This window comes from Muscardinus avellanarius (assembly GCF_963383645.1).
Source record: "Muscardinus avellanarius genome assembly, chromosome: 6".
Taxonomy (NCBI): Eukaryota; Metazoa; Chordata; class Mammalia; order Rodentia; family Gliridae; genus Muscardinus; species Muscardinus avellanarius.
In genome coordinates, this window is record NC_137791.1 from 459,273 (window position 1) to 478,714 (window position 19,442).

At 46.9% G+C, this 19,442-nt stretch overlaps 1 protein-coding gene across 1 annotated transcript in view; it reads left to right on the forward strand.

Annotated features, from left to right (window-relative positions):
* The window catches only part of USP53 (ubiquitin specific peptidase 53), a gene marked incomplete at both ends in the record, with an annotated part of 34,004 nt that overhangs the window by 6,105 nt on the left and 8,457 nt on the right, over nt 1–19,442 (forward strand). The window contains 11 exons of the mRNA XM_080697818.1: nt 1,107–1,241; nt 3,420–3,533; nt 3,615–3,697; nt 6,558–6,663; nt 7,688–7,834; nt 8,856–9,005; nt 9,648–9,810; nt 10,256–10,405; nt 12,115–12,261; nt 13,139–13,823; nt 15,036–15,112. Of these exons, the coding sequence (XP_080553944.1) occupies nt 1,107–1,241; nt 3,420–3,533; nt 3,615–3,697; nt 6,558–6,663; nt 7,688–7,834; nt 8,856–9,005; nt 9,648–9,810; nt 10,256–10,405; nt 12,115–12,261; nt 13,139–13,823; nt 15,036–15,112 (1,957 nt within the window). The remainder of the gene's footprint in view (nt 1–1,106; nt 1,242–3,419; nt 3,534–3,614; nt 3,698–6,557; nt 6,664–7,687; nt 7,835–8,855; nt 9,006–9,647; nt 9,811–10,255; nt 10,406–12,114; nt 12,262–13,138; nt 13,824–15,035; nt 15,113–19,442) is intronic.

Below are 19,442 nucleotides of genomic sequence, written 5' to 3' on the forward strand. Positions count from 1 at the left end.
TTGGAAATTTGGTAACGTGGAAATTTCTCTTAAAATGTTTTAAGTAATCATTAGCTCATCTCTCGCTTCTTGTAAACATATATTTTAAACAAAAGTTTAGTAAAATAGTAGTGAGAAGTTGTTTTGTGTTAATGATGCCTTAGTCTCTGTTTGTTTTCAAATCCCTTTGTCATTTTCTGAGGTTTGCTTGGCCCCCTGGGTGAAGAAAAGTCATATGCATTCACCTAGGATCTAGGTTAGCTTTCAGGTTTCTAAAACACTAATGAGGCTGGGCGGTGGCGCATGCTTGTAATTCCAGTACTTGGGAGGCTGAGACAGGAAGATTGTGGGTTCATGGCTAGCCTCAGCTACTTAGGCCCTCTGCAACTTACTGAGACCCTGTTTCAAAATAAAAAATAGGGCTGGGGGTGTGGCTCAGAGGTAGAATGCCCCTGGGTTCAATTCCCAGTACAAAAATAAAGAAACACTGAGTTTTTACCATTTTTCTGTAATTGTGTGTTTTTTTATTAATTCCCGTAGTACATTTTTATTTTTATATTTAAAGCAAATTCTCTCTCTCTCTCTCCCTCTCTCTCCCTCTCTCTCCCTCTCTCTCCCTCTCTCTCTCTCTCTCTCTCTCTCCCTCTCTCTCTCTCTTACGGGACTGGGAACCCAGGGGAATTGTACCTTCGAGCAACACCCCACAGCCCTATTTTTTATTCTTTTTATTTTTGAAACAGGGTCTCACTAAGTTGTGGAGAGCCTCTCTAAGTAGCTGAGGCTGGCTGGGAACCTGCGATCCTTCTGTCTCAGTCTCCCAAGCACTGGGATGACAAGTGTGTGCCAACGTGCCTGGATTAAAGCAACGTTTCTTCAAACTCTGCTCCTTAACTAGCCTTTATCATGACAGATGGGGCCTGGGCCTCCCTGTGGGCTGTCCTCGTCTCTGGATGTGGGCCGGAGGGCTCAGCTTCTTGGTGCTCTGTCTCAGTGACATCAGTGATCGGTGTGGCGTGGCATTGCGAAGCAGAGGACTTCCACTCGGCGCAGGCTCCCCTGGTCGCGGTGAGGTTCCTGGGTTGTTTTAAAGGGTCAGGTCCAGCTCACAGGCGTGCTTTGGTTTCCAGACGATATTCGCACAGTTCCAGCACAGCCGCGAAAGGGCGCTGCCCTCGGATGACATCCGGCGGGCGCTGGCCGAGAGCTTCCGGGAAGAGCAGCGGTTCCAGCTTGGCCTCATGGACGACGCAGCCGAGTGCTTTGTATGTGCCCAGTGGCCCTCCCAAGCCAGACCGTGACTGAGACAAATGAAACAGAAACTGGTAGACATGAGAGTGTCAGAGCTGGCCAGTAGGTCTCTTACCGTGCTTGAGGCGTGGTGTAAACTCAGCATGCTGTGTTGCACCTTCGGTTTTGATTATTTGTACTGCTCCAGGTTTTACTGAGCATGAGGCTATGAAATATTTAACGCTGACTTGCTGGAGCAAAGGGTGTTGCTCAGTGGAGGGCATGTTCCTTACCTGGTGCTCTGCCTCCGCAGGCAGCCAGGAGGCAGGCTCCTCGATGGGGGCTAGGGAGACGGAGTGACTCTCACGTCCAGGCTGAAGTCACTGGGCCACTGTTCTAATTTCCCAAGGAGGGCGCTCCATGATCAGGAGGTATCTTATTAGACATCTCAGAAGAGATGCCTACAGGTGGGCTATAACTGCATCTTCCTGCTGGTCCTGTTTGTATCAGCAGATTCTGAATCTCCCACCACAAACTCTTCTAAGGTTTTCCTCCATGCAGCTCCACCGCTGCCTCTTCCTCATTCAGACCTCTGCTCTCCTGTGCAGGTGCGCTGGCCCTCCGCGGCCTTGCTGGCTCAGCAAGGTGCTGGCTCTCAACGGGCTGTGACGCACAGCTAGACCCAGCACCAGCTCCTCTCCACTCCTCCCACACCCTTCAACAAGATATCCCATTGCTGTGTCTCACATTGCTTACAGTTTTGCAGAGCAGCGTTTGCTCAAGTTTCTGAAAGATTCAGAAAAAATGTTAGTCTATCATTTTTTTGAGGCTTGAATAAATTCTGCCCAGCAGAGGATATATGACCAGGCCAGTCCAGTCTGTTCCCTGAGTTTTGTAGGATTTATTCTCAGGAATTAATTTGGCATTTATGTGTTGTTAGCTATATTTTTTCTTTTATGTGTTGCTAGAGATTGAACCCCTGAGCTACACCCCAGCCCTGTTTTTTATTCTTTATTTTGAAACAGGGTCTCACTGAATTGCAAAGGGCTTCACTAAATAGCTGAGGCTGTCTGCGAACTGTGATCCTCCCGTCTCAGCCTCTGAATGCTGGGGTTACACACATGCGCCTCCATGCCCAGCTGCGGTGTTTTTCTAAATAAGTGCCTTTACAGTTTCCTTAGGCAGAGAAAGGCTCCTTGACTAGAGGCCTGCCCATCATATTTCTTGTGGATCAAAATGTGTCCCAAAGGCATGCACAGTAATGAGATGTATTTCTTATATGTTTTTCTGTTTTTAAGTGATTCATTGCTTAAGACATAAATATATTTTGTACAGTGCTGAACTTTATCATTTTACTTTCACTTAAATGAAGTATACTGATAGCTGCTGCTGATGCTTCGTAAAATACCTAGACATCAAGTCTTATAGCATTGAGGGGTTCCAGAAGTCCTGGGTCAGAGGAGGGGAAGTTAACTAATTAAAAGAATCCATTGGTTAAGTTTTGGTAAAAGGGTTTTATTCTGTTAAAAAATATTGATCTGTATCCTACATCTGCAATTTCTTGTAGAATTTGCTGCAGAGAGCCTTGGGAGTATAGACATCAACTCTCTACCTTAGACGGCTTAAGCTATAAAAACTATCTAGTTGGTTCAAGCAGGATTTTTTAAAAAGTTAACCTGGTGGCCGGGCGTGGTGGCACACGCTTGTAATCCTAGCACTTGGGAGGCTGAGACAGGAGGATCATGCAGGTTCGAAGGTATCCTCAGCTGCTTAGTGAGGCTCTCAGCAACTTAGTGAGACCCTGTTTCCAAATAAAGTATAAAATAGGTCTAGGAGTATAGCCCAGAGGTAGAAAAGCTCCTGGGTTCCACCCCCAGTACCACACACATAACAAAAGTTAACTTGGTATTCCTCACTATGAGAATGCTGGGGATGTAGGAAACTGTTTCTAGTAGTTTTAGATATCAGCCACTGTGGGTTGGCTTTTGAAAGGACTTTTAAGACCTTATAGAAGATCCTATATTAGGGTGATTCTGTCATAATTTTTTCAGCTAACAGTACAGAAGGTGACTAATGGGACATGCGATGTGTCAGAGAGAAAAGTTGGAAAGCTAGCAATGTTCCGATTCGTAAACGCACACTTGGGAGCATGCTCCATGCGAAGTGCCCCTTGCAAGTCAGTAGCTCATTCGTCTGTTTTATTTTTAAATCAGGAAAACATACTGGAGCGAATCCACTTCCATCTCGTGCCCAGCCGGGACGCGGACATGTGCACCTCCAAGTCTTGTGTCACACACCAGAAGTTTGCCATGACGCTGTACGAACAGGTGACGTGGCTTTGCCTGCTCTCCCAAATGCTCTGTTTATGCCTGGTGCTCGGTAGATTAAACCCGTGTTTCTGCCTGCAGTGTGTGTGTCGTAGCTGTGGGGCATCGTCAGACCCTCTGCCTTTTACAGAATTTGTGCGGTACATTTCTACAACAGCTCTATGGTAAGAACCTACTGAAACGTATTTCACAGATGTTCATAATACACTTGTGCACAGCGAGCATTTATTCTATAAAACTGTAACACGTGAATTTCTACCTTCTGAGTCTAATGGGTATGCCGCCAACAAGGTACAAAGATGTCTCTGTCTGAACCTGCAGCTTAGCCCGCTGCTCTGATGCTTGGGACCCAAGTGTTCTGGGTTTCAGGGCTGTGATATTTGCATATTCATAATGAGATATTTTGGGTTGGGCCCCAGTCTGACATGAACTCCTCTTTTGTCTCAGATGCACCTTGCACACATAACCTGTGTCGACGGGCCCGGGCGTCAGGTCAGGGTGGCGCCTGGTTGATGCTCCGAAAGCATCAGGGCCGTCACCTCTGGGTTCTCAGACGGGGGTGTTCAGCCTGCTCGTGTGTCAGAATTTAGCAAGGTTCAGAACTGGGAGAGAACTTAAAGCAACAAGTCCAGTGGCAGGTGGAGTTGCAGGTGTGTGTGTGTGTGAGAGAGAGAGAGAGACAGACAGACAGACAAACAGAGACAGGGGATGGAACCCGGGGCATTCTACCTCTGAGCTATGCTCCCAGCCTTTTTTATTTTTTGAAACAAGGTCTCACTAAGTTGCAGAGGGCCTTAGTTAATTTCTGAGGCTGGCCTTGAACCTGCCATCCTCCTGTCTGAGCTTCCCAACTACTGGGATTATAAGCATGCACCGCCATGCTGAGCTCATTTCTTCATCTTTGTTAAATATCCCCTTGGTAATGCCCATGTCCTGTCAGCCACTGTCCCTTCACAGTAGAAGAGCAAGGGTAAACAGAAAAGAAAGAGGCTGTGGACAGAGTCCTCCCTGAGATACTGCGCTTGAGCCTGCACGTCCTTGTCAATAAACACACCCGCGGGACTGTCTCCTGCCTCCACCGTGGCCACGCTAGGTAAGGGCCAGAAACATCCCAGGGCTTCCTTAATACGAGTGCGTCCTCTCCAGGTGTGTGAGAGGAAGTACTTGATGTTTGATAGAAATTGAAAGCTATCATACATGTTAGCAGAAGTTTTCATAAGAAAGATATAATGCAGATTGGTAATGTCAGTGCACAAGTAGCTGGCAGATTGCTTCCAATGACTTCGTAAGTATGCACAGTGAAAATTGTGTGTTCATTTCTTTCCTATTATTTAACTTTGTGGCTTTTCTGGGTATAACATTGTTTCTTAAAGAGTTGAATAGTGATCATTTGCTTATTTGAACATGTTTAGTATTTTTTTATGTATAGAAACCAAATTGGGGAACTGGGTTATAGAAGCATTCTCTGAAGCTTAATTAGTTACAGTCAGTCGCCAGTCCTTTTTTCAACCAGTGTGAAAGTTCAATGGTATTTGAACAGATATATCATAAATTAAAAACTAAGATTTTAAAAAATGTTTTACTGGTGCACTGTAGTCACATACCTAATGAGCACAAGATGGTGGAGGCACACACGCACACATCGCCAACCAGTTCTTCACCATTTCCCGCCCCATTCCCTCCCCGTCCCTCCTTCTCAGGTTTGGCTTAGTGATTGACCTTGATGTGTTTGTTAAAGTACATCATGTGCACTAGAGAATAAAACTAAGATTTTTAACTTTGTTTTGAAACGATTAAGTGAAATAAAGCTGCCCTAAGGCCTTATCTTAGATAATAAGAAGTAGACTCCATCAGTCTGCCTTATCATACTACTCAGGCTTTGAATTCTAATCATAAGCATTTATTTACAATGTCTCTTACTGGCAATAAACACTGAGTATCACACTGAATGTCACACTGAATGCTCAGTCTGTTCCAGGCTATGTGTGTTTTGTTTTAATCTTAGCACGGACACTATTTTGTTGAAGAAATAGATGTCATGAGGGTAAACAGGTCTAAACAGGTTTGATAACTACATGGGAGCCCAGGCATGGTGATGCACAGCTGTCATCCTGCCCAGGGGAGCTGAGACAGACCCTGCTTAAAAAAAAAAAAATAATAATAATAATAAATTGGGCTTGGGGAATTGCTTAGGTCAATTGCCCCCAGGTTCAGTCCCCAGTAAACACACACACACACACACACACACACACACACACACACACACACACACACGGTTAGTAGGCAGATTAAGATCAGAATCCAGGTCAGACTCAAAATTTGCCTCGTCAGCCACTACTCTGGAGCTGTGGGTTTTATAACATCATTGTGTGCAGTCCAGCTGGTCAGCAGCCGTGCTCTCCAGCCACTGTGGAGTGTCGTGACGGCCCTCAGAGCTGCCGCATAGCTGCAGATTGTTTGAGCCAGGTGCTGTGGACCATGTGCAGGACATGGTATTGCTCCTCGGCAGCACCGGAACATCACGGTGGAAGCTAGTGAGGGCGCTTTCTCCTCCCACCTGCTTTTGAACGTGTTTAAGTAGTCAGACCTCATATGCGAGATGCGAGACGGAGCTGAATGATCAGAGTTGCGCTCTAAATACAGGAAGGCCGGCCTCAGCTCCAGTGCAGGAACATGAGGCTGGTCTTTGCTTCTGGAGCCTTTCCTCCAGTCGATTCTCTTGTTCCTCTTAGGTGGGGCAGGGTTTAAACTAGGAGCTCCGGCCTTAGAACTGCCTCCAGGCAGAGCACATTGGCAGTCCCAGACAGGGGCAGAAGTTCATGTTATTTTACTCTGTGCTGGTCCGAGTATTTACGTCAATCATAAGCCACCAAATTCAGTAATTACCACTTTATGGAAGTTCACATTATGGTTAAGTTTTCTAACAGTTGTGCACGTCTGTATTGACAACCAAATGCTTCCATGTGTCGTTATCAGATCTGTTTTGAGTTCACGGCCAGGTTTGTGCCTTTCTTTTTTCCGTAGCAATGAGGTTGAGCGGATGGTGGAGAGGCATGAACGCTTTCAGCCTGCGATGTTTGCAGAGTTGCTGCAAGCAGCCAGCACAGCGGATGACTACAGGACATGCCCTGTGAGTGCAGCTGGGGAGGGCTAGCACACACCTGCCTGGTCACTTACACACGAATTCCATGTACAGAGTTAACTTCAAGGATTTATTTTTATTTTACGTGTGTGTGTGTGTGTGTGTGTGTGTGTGTGTGTGTGTGACCCGGGTTGAACCCAGAGGCATTCTACCTCCAAGCTACACCTCCAGCCCTATTTTATGTTTAATTTTGGAACAGGATCTCAGTTAAGTTGCTGAGGCTGGCCATGAGCCTGCAATCCTCCTTTCTCAGCCTGACAAGTACTGGAATTACAGGCGTGCACCACCGTGCCCAGCTTAGAATTTACTTTTATTTAAAGCTATTTTTGTTTTCAGATAACTGTACCATGTGAGCTATTTATCTTACCCACTATTTCTTTTAAAACTCTTAAGTTTGTGAAGGATTTAAAGCAGCATATTTGAGTTTTTTAAGTACTGAAATTTATTATTTGACAGAAAGAAAAGACTCTTCTCAAGTAAATGTGTTAATTCCTCATCTAGATTGTTAATGACTTCAGGGTCTTTCTGCTTTTTTAGGATGAATTCTTATTTTAACACATCTGCAAAAATACCAGAATATTTTGATTTAAAATACTTGATTTAAAATAAACTTGTTGCTGGGCGTGGTGGCACACGCTTGTAACCCCAGCGCTTGGGAGGCTGAGACAGGAGGATTGCACAGGTTCGAAGCCAGCCTCAGCTACTGAGTGAGGCTCTCAGCAACTCAGTGAGACCCTGTTTCCAAATAAAGTATAAAATAGGTCTGGGAGTATAGCCCTGAGGTAGAGAAGCCCTTGGGTTCCACCCAAGTAACACCAAAAAAAAAAAAAAAAGTAAAATAAACTTGTTTAGTCAGTTATTAAGAGAAGCAAGTTGTAGCTGGTCTCTAGTAAATTGGAGAAGCAAATTTGAACTGTGTGTTAAGATTGTCATCGTGAACCATAAACTGCTTAATTCCTTGCTTGTGGTTTGTCCTCTTAACTTCAAACTTGCCTTTTGTGTTTCTCTGTAGAGTAACTGTGGCCAAAGGATAAAAATCCGCCGCGTTTTGATGAACTGCCCAGAGGTGGTCACCATCGGGCTGGTCTGGGACTCGGAGCACTCGGACCTCACTGAGGAGGTGGTTCGGAATCTGGCGCCGCAGCTCTGTCTCTCTGGGGTACCTTCATTCTCCTCCTTTTCCTTCTAACTCCCCTAAAACAGCTTTATCACGTATGATGTGCTTAGCTGATGTTTGGAACCTGAGTTCTTTGACAGGAACTACTCACAAGCACTCTGCTAAAGACCACGGATCACTCGGGCCATGAGTGGAGTGCGGTGCCCACAGGGTGTGTGCTGGCTTGGGATGACAGGAGGTTTCCACACTAACACTGCTCTAGAAAGGGCCCCAGGTGTGACAGTCCGTATGTAGCTGATCTCTGGATATGGCTGTTATTTTCTTAATATATTTTGAACTGGTTTTTGTTACAATTACATTTGGGTTTTTTTTGGGGGGGGTATGGAACTTGGGATTGAAACCAGGTACATTCTGCCTCTGAGCTGCACCCCCAGTCCTATTTTATTTGAAAGGGGACTCATTAAGTTGCTGAGGCTGGCCTTGAACCTTGCGAGTCTCCCGTCTCAGCCTCCCAAGTACTGGGATTATAGGTACGTGCCACCATGCCCAGGTCCACAGTTAAATTTTTAGGTAATTCTTCTTTGTTTTTTTGCGGGTCTGGGGATGGAACCCAGAGGCATTTAACCTCCAAGATACACCCCCTGCCCAATTTTTTATTCTTTATTTTGAAGCAGTCTCACTGAGTTGCAGAGGGCCTCACTAAGTAGCTGAGGCTGTCCGCGAACTGCAATCCTCCAGTCTCAGCCTCCCAAATGCTGGGATTACAAGCGTGCTCTAGGTAATTATTCTTTAGATAACATTTTAATGTGTGGTCAGATGTGAGCCAGTCAGGAATCATCAGGACTGTGTGGCTTGTGACACATGCACAGTGTCGTGTCTCTGAAGGTGCTGTGGTTGAGCAGATCCAGACGGGCTTTGTGGGGCTGATGCTCCCGCGGACCAGTGAGGAGGAGTGATCCCTCCTTTGGTGCCGACGCCTGGGGCCTGCCTTCATAGCAGGTCAGGTCTGCGACTGTCCTCGTCCTGAGCACAGGACCTAAGTCACGGCTCGTGTTCTTGACAGCTTTTCTACAGGGTGACTGATGAGAACGCCAGGAGCAGTGAGCTCCGCCTCGCGGGCATGATCTGCTACAGCAGCCGGCACTACTGCGCCTTTGCCCTGCACACCCGCAGCTCCCGATGGGTGTTCTTTGACGATGCGACCGTGAAGGAGGTAGGTGAGAAGTGTCGCTGTGTGAGTGATGTGCTCACGCAGAATGATGGCGAGTGTCTGTAATAGTGAAAATGGATGTAGTGACAACGCCGTTGAATCAACCTCTCATGGTCTTTTCCACTGCTGTTTTGGTGAGAATGTTTGGTTCTTCTTACACTCTTCATTAATGATAATGAAGTTGATCGTATGGCATGTTAGCGGGACGGCGCAGACCAAATCTCTAGCCTTTCTAAACATTCGGCCTCCACGTGGCACTCTCACCGCCCTGACTGTGAGCTCTCTTGTCTCCCTGGTCACTCCTTGTGGCGTGCTGACTGCCCTGACCACAAGCTCTCTCGTGTCCCCGGCCACTCCACACAGCGCTGACCGCGAGCTCTCTCGTGTCCCCGGCCACTCCGCACGGCGCTGACCGCGAGCTCTCTCGTGTCCCCGGCCACTCCACACGGCGCTGACCGCGAGCTCTCTCGTGTCCCCGGCCACTCCACACGGCGCTGACCGCGAGCTCTCTCGTGTCCCCGGCCACTCCGCACAGTGCTGACCGCGAGCTCTCTCGTGTCCCCGGCCACTCTGCATGCCCCTGACCGCGAGCTCTCTCGTGTCCCCGGCCACTCCGCATAGCCCTGACCGCGAGCTCTCCTGCAGGTTGGGAGCCGGTGGAAGGACGTGGTCTCCAAGTGTGTTCGCTGCCACTTCCAGCCTCTGCTGCTCTTCTACGCCAACCCGGATGGTGCGGCAGTGTCTGCTGAGGATGCCCTCAGGCAGGTGGTCAGCTGGCCGCATTGCAAACCTGTTGCAGAAAACCTAGGTAATTTTCTTAACACGTCTTTTTGGTGTTTTTTGATGAGAATCAACTGGAATGCATATACTGAATATGGAGTGAGGGTTGAGAGTAATTTCATATTTGAGTTTGAGTCAAGCAGGGTTTGGGAATATTTTGGCATTTCTGTTAATCTTTGTAAGGAGCCTTTCTGTCAGGGGCCCCAGGAACACCAATAGGAGTCCCCACCACAGGTCTCAGGCGGAGGAGGCTGCGGGGTGGCAGTCTTTCCAGCAGCAAACATGAGGTGTAAAATGCTTTAGTGGACTGGAGAAATCTGAGGTGGCGGAGCAGGAAACACCCCTGGGTGCTGCAGTGCCCCAGGCCACGAGTACTTATGTCTGCAGCATTAGAAAGAGCTCAGAAGGTGATCCAGACATGTCTCTTCCTAACGGGAAAGAGGGAGTGATATGTTTTTGTTTATCCCTTTAAGGATGTGAAAAGCCTACAGTTTACAAGTCAGATCACCCAAAAGAAAATGGATTTGGTGATCAGGGAAGACAGAGAGAAAATCAGAAACCTCAGACGGATGTTTCATCGTCCAGTCGGAGCCACGTGCAGCCAAGTGGAGGGAGAGGACCCGGTACGTGTTGAGAGTGCCGTTGCCGCCGTTCCTCCTTTCCGCACCTCTGTGCCAGGCGAGGTGCTCACCTGGCGATCTGTGGCCGGATCTGAAATGCCAAGCAGATTGCACCTTGGATGCGGGGTTTACTCTGAGGTGGTGGGGCAGCCATGAGTTTCTCTAGCACTCAGCCTAGACGAGTGGGGGGTTGCCGCAGTCGCCAGACGAAGCTGTCTCGTGGCCTTTCCTTCCTGGAGTTAGCAGTGGACCTGGGGAACAAAAAATAAGATAATAACTTGGATTATCTGCAGAATTAGGTGGGTCATCAGGGAGTGTGGCCCTGGCAGTCACTGCTGAGTTTGTTCTTAACTTCTTTTTTTTTGAGGTACTAGGGATGGAACCCAGGGTCATTCTACCTCCGAGCTACACCCCCAGCCCCATTTTTTATTCTTTATTTTGAAACAGGGTATTAGTGAGTTGCAAAGGGCCTCACTAAGTAGCTGAGGCTGGCCAAGAACCACGATCCTTCTGTCTCAGCCTCAGGAATGCTGGGATTACAAATGCGCGCACCACGCCTGGCTCAACCTCATTTTTATGCAGCCCCTTCTCCCTTTTGTCACCCGGTGACGTTGGTTTTCCCAAACCAGTTCTATGACTTGAGTCCAAGTGAGGCATCATCGTAGTGTATGTAGTTGTGGCTTTTTAAATGTGTGGTACTGGGGACTGAGCCTGGGGCATTCAGCCTCCAGGCTACATTCCTAGCCCTATTTTATTTTTAATTTTAAGACAGGTTGAAACCTTTCACTAGGTTGATGAGAATCTCACTACTTGATGGGGCTGTCCTCAGACCTGCAGTCCTTCTGTCTTAGCCTCCCACGTCCTGGGATTACAGGCGTGCACCAACATGCTCAAGCTCTAGTTGTGATTTAGAAACAGATACAACTCTTGATCATGTGGGGCCTGGGATGAGTTAATACGCAGCTTTTAAATATGTTAATGAAATGGTATCTATGTGTAAAAGTAGCACATTTAGTCAAGAGTATTTAAGAGCCAAAATTAACAATTGTTGTCAAGAAAGAAATACAGTAAAGACTGAAAAATTGTTAAGAGGGCGTGTAGCTCAGAGGTAGAACACTTTCCTGGCCTGTACCAGGACACGGGTTTGATCCCCAGCACCGCTAGGAAAGATGACATACTCGGAATGAAATTCCTTTTCCTCTCACAGATGGTTGGTACTCTTAGATGAGGCATTTTTAGGTTTTCAGAACACACCTGCTTTTACCAGGACAGAGTGTGTGCTGAAACTTCAGAGCGAGGGCTCACCCACTGCCTGGTTCATTTTCAGGTTCCTGCTTCAAGGTCTTGGTTTCCATAGCTGGGTGGAGATGGCAGGCATACCTTTCTCAGAAGATGAGATGAACAGGCATTAGCAATGGCTAAGCTCAGCAAAGAGGGCAGGCTCCTTTTACAAACGCTTGCGTTCCAATGCCAGGCTTCCGTTCGTCTTTGCATTTTCTTTAGGGACTATGTACATGACATTTGAAAGACAACATGCATCTCCAGTGTCGGGAAAAGTTACACTGGGTGTAGAGTTAAGCATAAAATGAATTTGTTGTACACTTGGTGGTGTTTGTTTGAAATAGAGTCTTTACATTTTTAGTTCAATTTTTACTTTTGTTAAGCAGTTTGAAAACTGATCTGTGTCATTGTAAGAATGGTTTCTTTTACAGGTAAGTTCAGCCACAGTGACCAAAGGGAAAAGATAAGAGACATTTCCAGAGAGTGCGCTCTGAAAGCCATTGAACAGAAAAGCTCACTTTCTTCACAAAGGAAAGTCTTAGAAAAGGGACAGAGGAGAGATGCAAGCCGGCACAGAGGTGAGTGAGACCTGGCGGGCTCCTCAGAAGACACTGCTCGAGCTGATTCTGAAATGGAGTGCTGCACTTTACCTAACTGCATTTTGTATGTTTACATCTCTCTGTGAGTTTTTTCATTACTGTATTCAATGTTGAAGTGCAGAGTGTCCGATTCTCGCTTAATTCCAGCCTGGAATGCTGTGTTTGCATTGCAACGTTTGGCTTGTGTTTGTGAATGCAGCTCACTCCTTTGCACGTCCAGACAGTGCTGGAGTTGGTGACCGAGGGGCAGGCTGCTTCCCTGTGACTCTGTCCTCCCTGTCCACTGCTCGCTGCTCACAGGAGCTTTTGTTCACTGGAAGCACGTCTTTTTAGGGCTGAATGCTGCCAACCTGTAGACCTCGTGCAAGGTTTCAGCCGCAGCGTCCCCTCCACCTGCCTGTGTCTGTTGGGCAGCCACAGCAAGCATCTCTGAGGAACTGCTGGGCCAGGTGCTCATGCCCAGCTCTGGCAGCTGCCTGTCTGGCTCACATCAGCGGCACCTGTCTCTTTCTTCCTACTCTCGGCAGCAGTTGGTTTAGCAAACTTTTAAAGCTTTCCTAATATAAAAGGTGGAAAATACTGTGTTTTTTGTTAGGTTTGAATGATAATGCTTTTTTTTTTTAAATTTTACAACCTACCTTTAAAGTCCTTTTCTTCTACAATGCCTCACATTAACTGTAAATAGGTACTGGTAAAACACCTTTCATTTCAAAGCAGTGTGTGATTAAATCTAATTTCTGTTAGTTCCTGGTGACCACTTAGCACTTCTTTTCCAATACAGCATTTAGCTTGTGACTGCAGAGTTGCTTTGGGGTGGTCAGTGTACTCCTACCTTTTAACTCTTTTTGTTTTCAAGATTTGGTTGATGAAGACGTCTCACATTTCAAGTCTGGATCCCCCCTAACCCCAAATGGCTTCAGACTGTGCTCTGGGAATGCACAGCTGTATCAGAGTCACGGAAGGGGCCCCTGTAGACAGGACCGAGGCGGCCCGCAGAGCCGAGCTCCTGCACAAACCCCAAGTCCAAGCAAACCCCAGGCCCTCGTGTTGGGAGAGAAGGTTCCCGGCAGAGTCAGGAGTGATGGTGGTGCTGGGTATGACACCGACAGCAGCCAGGACTCCAGGGGGAAAGCGGGCGGCCACAGCAGCAGCAGCAAAGGCCGGAGCCGAGGCTGGAAGCCCATGCGGGAAGCGCTGAACGTCGACAGCGTGCTGAGCGACCGCGAGACGCGGCAGCATGGCCCGAGACACAGGCCTCACGCCAGCAGCAGGCCTCGGCCGGGCAGAGAGCAGGGCCCAGGGCCTGCGCCAGAGGGCCTGGTGACCATATACGAGGAGGAGGCCAAGCAGGAGGCGGGGAGCAGGGTCTCCCTTGGACCCAGCAAGAACAGAGCCACCGGGGACAGCTGGCCCATGCAGCGGACGGAGTCGGGGTACGAGAGCAGTGACCACGTGAGCAACGGGTCCGTGGCCCTGGACTCGCCCGGCGCCGACGGAGCAGGCGTGGACGTCCGCGGCCTCCCCGACATGGTGCCTTGCAGGTAGCTCCCACCACTGTCTCTCCTAACACTTGCAGTTTTCAAAGTATGGGGCCAGTTAAGCATGACGGGGACATTGTGAGTTTAAAGAAACCTGGGGCATTGCAGCTCATTTGATAGTTCAGATTTCTGGTTCTAATGGTCATTTCTTGACTCCAGAAATAACGCCTGCTCATTTTGGGGATGCTTGGAAGGTACAGGCAAATACCCACTGCTCTTCACTGTTGAGGCCCATGGCACAGAGTGGAACTGGCCATCCTGGCCGGAGCTGGTGGCTGCTGGTCTTTCTTTCCAGCGTTTGTGAACAGAACTGGGGCCAGTTTCAACTGTCTCAGTCCAGTTCAGTGAAATAGATATTTTTTCCTTAGCGAATATTAAAAAGAATTCAGCCATATAAGTAAGTTTGTGTTCAATTAGTGTAGTTTGAATGTGTAAATTTAATTATATTCACTGTTAGCAGTGTATTTGGACTTTCCCCTGTAATCTCTCAAACATGCTCACAGCTTCATGGCTGGTTTCTTAGGTCAGTCTTAACACTTTCTGCTTCTAATTCTAGTTCTAGAACCTTTTATGTGAAGAGTTGGTGCTTGACCACATTTTTTTGTGTGTGTTTTTTTTGGGTGGTACTGGAGGTGGAACCCAGAGGCTTTCTACCCCCGGGCTATACTCCCAGACCTATTTTATATATTTTTTAAATTTGGAAACAGGGTCTCACTAAGTTGCTGAGAGCCTCACTAAGTAGCTGAGGCTGGCTTCAAACCTGTGCGATCCTCCTGTCTCAGCCTCCCAAGTGCGGGGATTACAAGCGTGCACCACCACGCCCGGCTGACCACATTTATTTTTAAAAAGCTGGATTTATAAAAATCAGCTGCTCATGTTTTTTCATAGTAATTGTTTTCATAAGGAATTAAGGAAACTTGGCAGGATAATTTCACCCACTTCTTGGAACGAGGTAGCCAGCAGTGGTAAAGAAGAGGATGGCTGGACGTGCACCATACTTACTGGACAAGTCGCTGGACTGTCAGTGCCGGCGGCCTTCCTGCTGTAGCTGAGGCTCCCTACCTGGGTGCTGGGCAGAGGGCCTGAGTAAGGCACCGTGCGCCATGAACGGCTACAGCTCGTAGTCATTCCTTAGTAAATGTCATTTCCTTATTTTTCTGAGAAAAAACTTAAGATAGTCCATAATAACTGCTGTATTTGTGCTTTATTTTCTAGTGAACAGATTAAGATGAGTAATCTAAATATGGAACCTGCGGACTGTACCTCCCAGCAGAGTAAAAGCCACTTAGAAGGTAAAAATTGTATTTAAATATTCTATGATAGCCGGGCGTGGTGGCGCACGCTTGTAATCCCTGCACCTGGGAGGCAGAGACAGGAGGATCGGGCATGTTCGAAGCCAGCCACGCGCGCTGGCTTAGGAGATCCTGTTTCCAAATTTAAAAAAATGTAAAAATAGGTCTGGGAGTGTAGCTCGGAGGTAGAAGGGCTTCCAGGAACCCCAGTACCACCAAATAAATAAATAAATAAATAAATAAATAAATAAATAAATAAATAAATATTATATGATAGTTATAGAGAATGAATCGTAGGTTTTTGGGGGCTTTTTTTGCCACGATGTACCTTAGAGAACATGTGATATGGCTGTAAAAGTTAGTTCGGAGTTTAGCAAATGAGTCTCCTTTGTAAGTGTGCCTGAACTCGCAGCAGCTTCCTTTCTTCCAGGACCACCTAGAGTAGTACAGTGTAGCATGAAGGAGATTAGCCTCTCTAGTGTGTATATATTCTGTTCATGCTATTTTTTACATTTGCTTCAAAAATTAATTTTAGCGTTAATTTCTCTCATTGTTATTATGATTTTTATTTATTTATTTTTGCAGTACTGGGGATGGAACCCAGGGGCATTCTATACCCCCAGCCCTATTTTTTATTCTTTATTTTGAAACAGGGTTTCACTGAGTTGTGGAGGGCCTCAGTAAGTAGCTGAGGCTGTCCTCGAACCGCGATCCTGTCTCAGTCTCCTGAGTGCTGGGGTTACAAGCGTGGGTGCCCAGCCTTATCTGATTAAGTGTGCTTTCAAGTCTGCAGCCTTTTGGATGTGTGTTTTAGATCTATCTCGACTGCTACAGTATCAGCAGTCTTTGAGCCCTGAGTTACAGTATCAGTACTACTGACATGAGTACTGTGCAGTGTCACATGACTCCTGATGACTCCTGAGCGGCACCAGCCGTGGAGGAGGGAGCATGTGCAGAGAGGAGGCTGCAGGCAGTGAGAATAAAGGTGGAGAGTGTTGGTGTGCACTGTCCGTCAGCTGTGCGCTGCAGCAGTGCCGGCAGCGCTGGGAGGACGCTAGGAAGAGCAGCAAGAGAGAAGTGGAGCAGAGTGCGCGGCACAGGGCAAAGGTGTTTCTCATCTACCTTCAAAGGGCTCAGAGCAGAGGGTGACGCAGTAGTAGGTGATGGGAGGAGGCATACAGGTATTTTATACTGTTTCCATCTTTCTAAAGTTATTTCCAAACTTTATTAAAAAGAAATAAAGTTATTTTATTCAGGATGCTGAATAAAAGGTCACAATAGAATTGAAAGGGTTGGGCGTGCTGGGCACGCTTGTCCATCCCTGCATCTGGGAGGCTGAGACAGGAGGATCGCGGGTTCGCAGACAGCCTCAGCTCTCAGTGAGGCCCTTTGCAACTCAGTGAGACCCTGCTTCAAAATAAAGAATGAAGCCGGGCGTGGTGGCGCACGCTTGTAATCCCCGCGCTTGGGAGGCAGAGACCGGAGGATCGCACAGGTTCGAAGCCAGTCGTGCTGGCTTAAGAGACCCTGTTTCCAAAAATAAAAAAGTATAAAATAGGTCTGGGAGTGTAGCCTGGAAGTAGAAGGGCTTCCAGGAACCCCAGTACCACCAAAAAAAAAAAAAAAAAAAAAAAAAAAATATATATATATATATATATATATATATAGATGGATGGCTGGGGGTGTAGCTGAGAGGTAGAGTGCCCCTAGGTTCCATCCCCAGCACCAGAAGAAAAAATAAAAAGAACTAAAAGGGAATCAAAGGGGAAAAGTGACTTGCTTGTCAGCACCCTTGCCTGAGGGCAGAGTCGGTCCTGGGGAGAAGGGAGCTGCTGGTAGCTCAGGGAGAGGCCTGGCTTCTGCATGGCAGAGGAGCAGCCAGTGGGCTGCAGGGAGGGGCGCATGGGAGGTGTGGACTTGGCCTAGAGGCTGCAGGTGAGTGGGCAGGGTGTCCACGCCTGGGGCTCTCCTCCTTGAGGGAGGCTGTCTGCTGAGGTGCATGTTGGGCCAGGGTATCCGCAAGTCTCAGAGGAACGATGGGCCTCGCAGAAACCTCTGCCATTTGCTTTAGAGCTGCAATAGTTGGCTTCATCCCATGAGTCCAGAGGTTGGGACTGTTTCCTTCCACAGTCTTGGAAATGACAAAAGTGAAGGTAGTCCATCAGTGGTAAAAAAAAATGTCAGTTTCTTTATTTCTTACAAAAAAGTCCGTATTTCCACTTCTTAGATGAATACTCCTGTGTGGCGGAGCACTGTGCCGTGTATGACCTGGTGGAGGCGGGGGGCATTGCTGGCCTTCTGGGCACCGAGGTGGCGCTGTGGTTGTAGCAGAACTATTTTTGTTTTGGTACCCTAAAGTTAGTCAGATAAATTGCCAAGTCTAATTAATATTTTATAGGTAAAACTGTTTTCTTTTTTCCATGTAATTCTGTAGAGCTAATTGGCAGGCCAGAAAACCCTATCACCTTATTTTGGTTTTGTCTAAAACATACTTTGGAAACAGGAAGGAAGGAAGGGAAGAGAAAGACATGATTCTTAATGTTCTAAGTCCTAGAATTAGTCAATGCAGAAGTTTTTTGAAAGTTGTATATATGCACAATTTGATAATTTTGCATTTTTATGAAAATAAGTTACTAGTGTTTGTAATATTTGGCTATACAACAAATTGTAAACATTTTAGCACCAGTAACATATGGAATTACAGTCATAAAACAGGAAAGTTCATGATGGCTGACATATCATGTGGCAAGAGAGGAGAAAAGAAGCCAAGCGTGAGTGAAATTGGAGTCCCTTGGTTCAGCGTGGCAGGGAGGAGGCTGTCACATTCCAGCTGAAAGCTGGTTTATGACGGCCACACTGCAAACATGCAGGAAGAGAAGGTAGTCGACTTGGCACCTTAAGGGACTAGATTATTTTTCCAGAGGTATAAGCATTCCTTTTTAGTGAAGAGCATCTCATTAAAATGTGAACTGCAGAACTCTTAAGCCAGCCATCTTTAACTGGCATCAAGAATGAGAAATTGTAAGTAATTTTTAAAATTTTTTATGGGTGTATTGGAGTCATGCATCCTGATGGGCAGCAGGTGGTGGAGCCACACACGCACACACCACTCATTTCGCCCTCCCATTTCCTGCCCCATTCCCTCCCCTCCCCCTTCTCATGTTTGGCTTAGTGATTGACTTTAAAACGCTTTTTGCATGAGACAAGAGGACCGATCGCAGGTTCGAAACCACCCTCAACAACTTAGTGAGGCCCTTGGCAACTTAGACTCTGTTTCCAAATAAGAAATACAATCAGGCTGGGAGTTTAGCTTAGAGGTAGAATGCCTCTAGGTTCAATCCCCAGTGCCACCAGAAACACAAAACAATGCTTTTGGCAGACTCGAGTGTGAGAGTGTGTTCACTTGAGATACATACACCAGAAAGCATGGTTGGGGGTCTTCTCACCAGCCAGTCGCACTCCTGCCACACTGCACTTACCTCTGGGCTCTCGTCGGTGCGAGGGGCGGGGCCGCAGCATGCAGGGACTTCTCCATCACTGTGCCCAGTGGGCGCCCTCTGCCCATTTAGAAGCTGTGAGCTTGGCAGCATCAAACTTAATTTAGAGCAAAACAGGAATATTTGCTTTTCCTGTGACTTACAATTCTAGTGAGGAAAAAGTTACTGACTCCTGCCATTTTATTTTGTAACATCTTCAGATTTAGGTATCAGGTAGTGTAGATGACTATGTGATAAATTCAGGTATCAGGTAGTGGATGACAGTGTGATAAGTGAGCTCGCTACTCTTTTTGGTGTATGTTAATTTAGCCAGAAATATTCAGTTTTAGTTAAAGTTTCATGACTTTTGGAAGGATTTAAATTTTAATGTTTTATACATGGGATTAGTGATTACTGCTCTTACATGCTTAGAATTTTTAGTGACATAGATTAAATTATAATATTTAATCTATAATCTATAATTATATTGAAGTCTCGCCATAGAAAGGGTGAAGATTGTGTTGTCTAGACTAGCAGCTGGGTTTTATTGCTTTGTGAGCCTGTTTCAAACTTAGGTCATCTTCACAGATAAACACATATTTCAGTTTCTTGAGTATTGTTTTGTGGAGTTTTTGAAGTTTTGAAGGACATTAATTAAAGTCACTGAAGTTTCTTCTGGCCAAGGGTTAAAATTGGGCTCTCTTAGATTTGCAAAGAACCTGGAGCCAGAATTCCCTATAAAGACATGCATGTGTCTTTGTCGGCAGCAGGAGAATCGCGGCTCTTTTAAGTCAGTGAAATGCTGCCCTCAGCGGCCTTGGGCGCCAGCCTGAGTGGGGACTTCAGTCCACAGC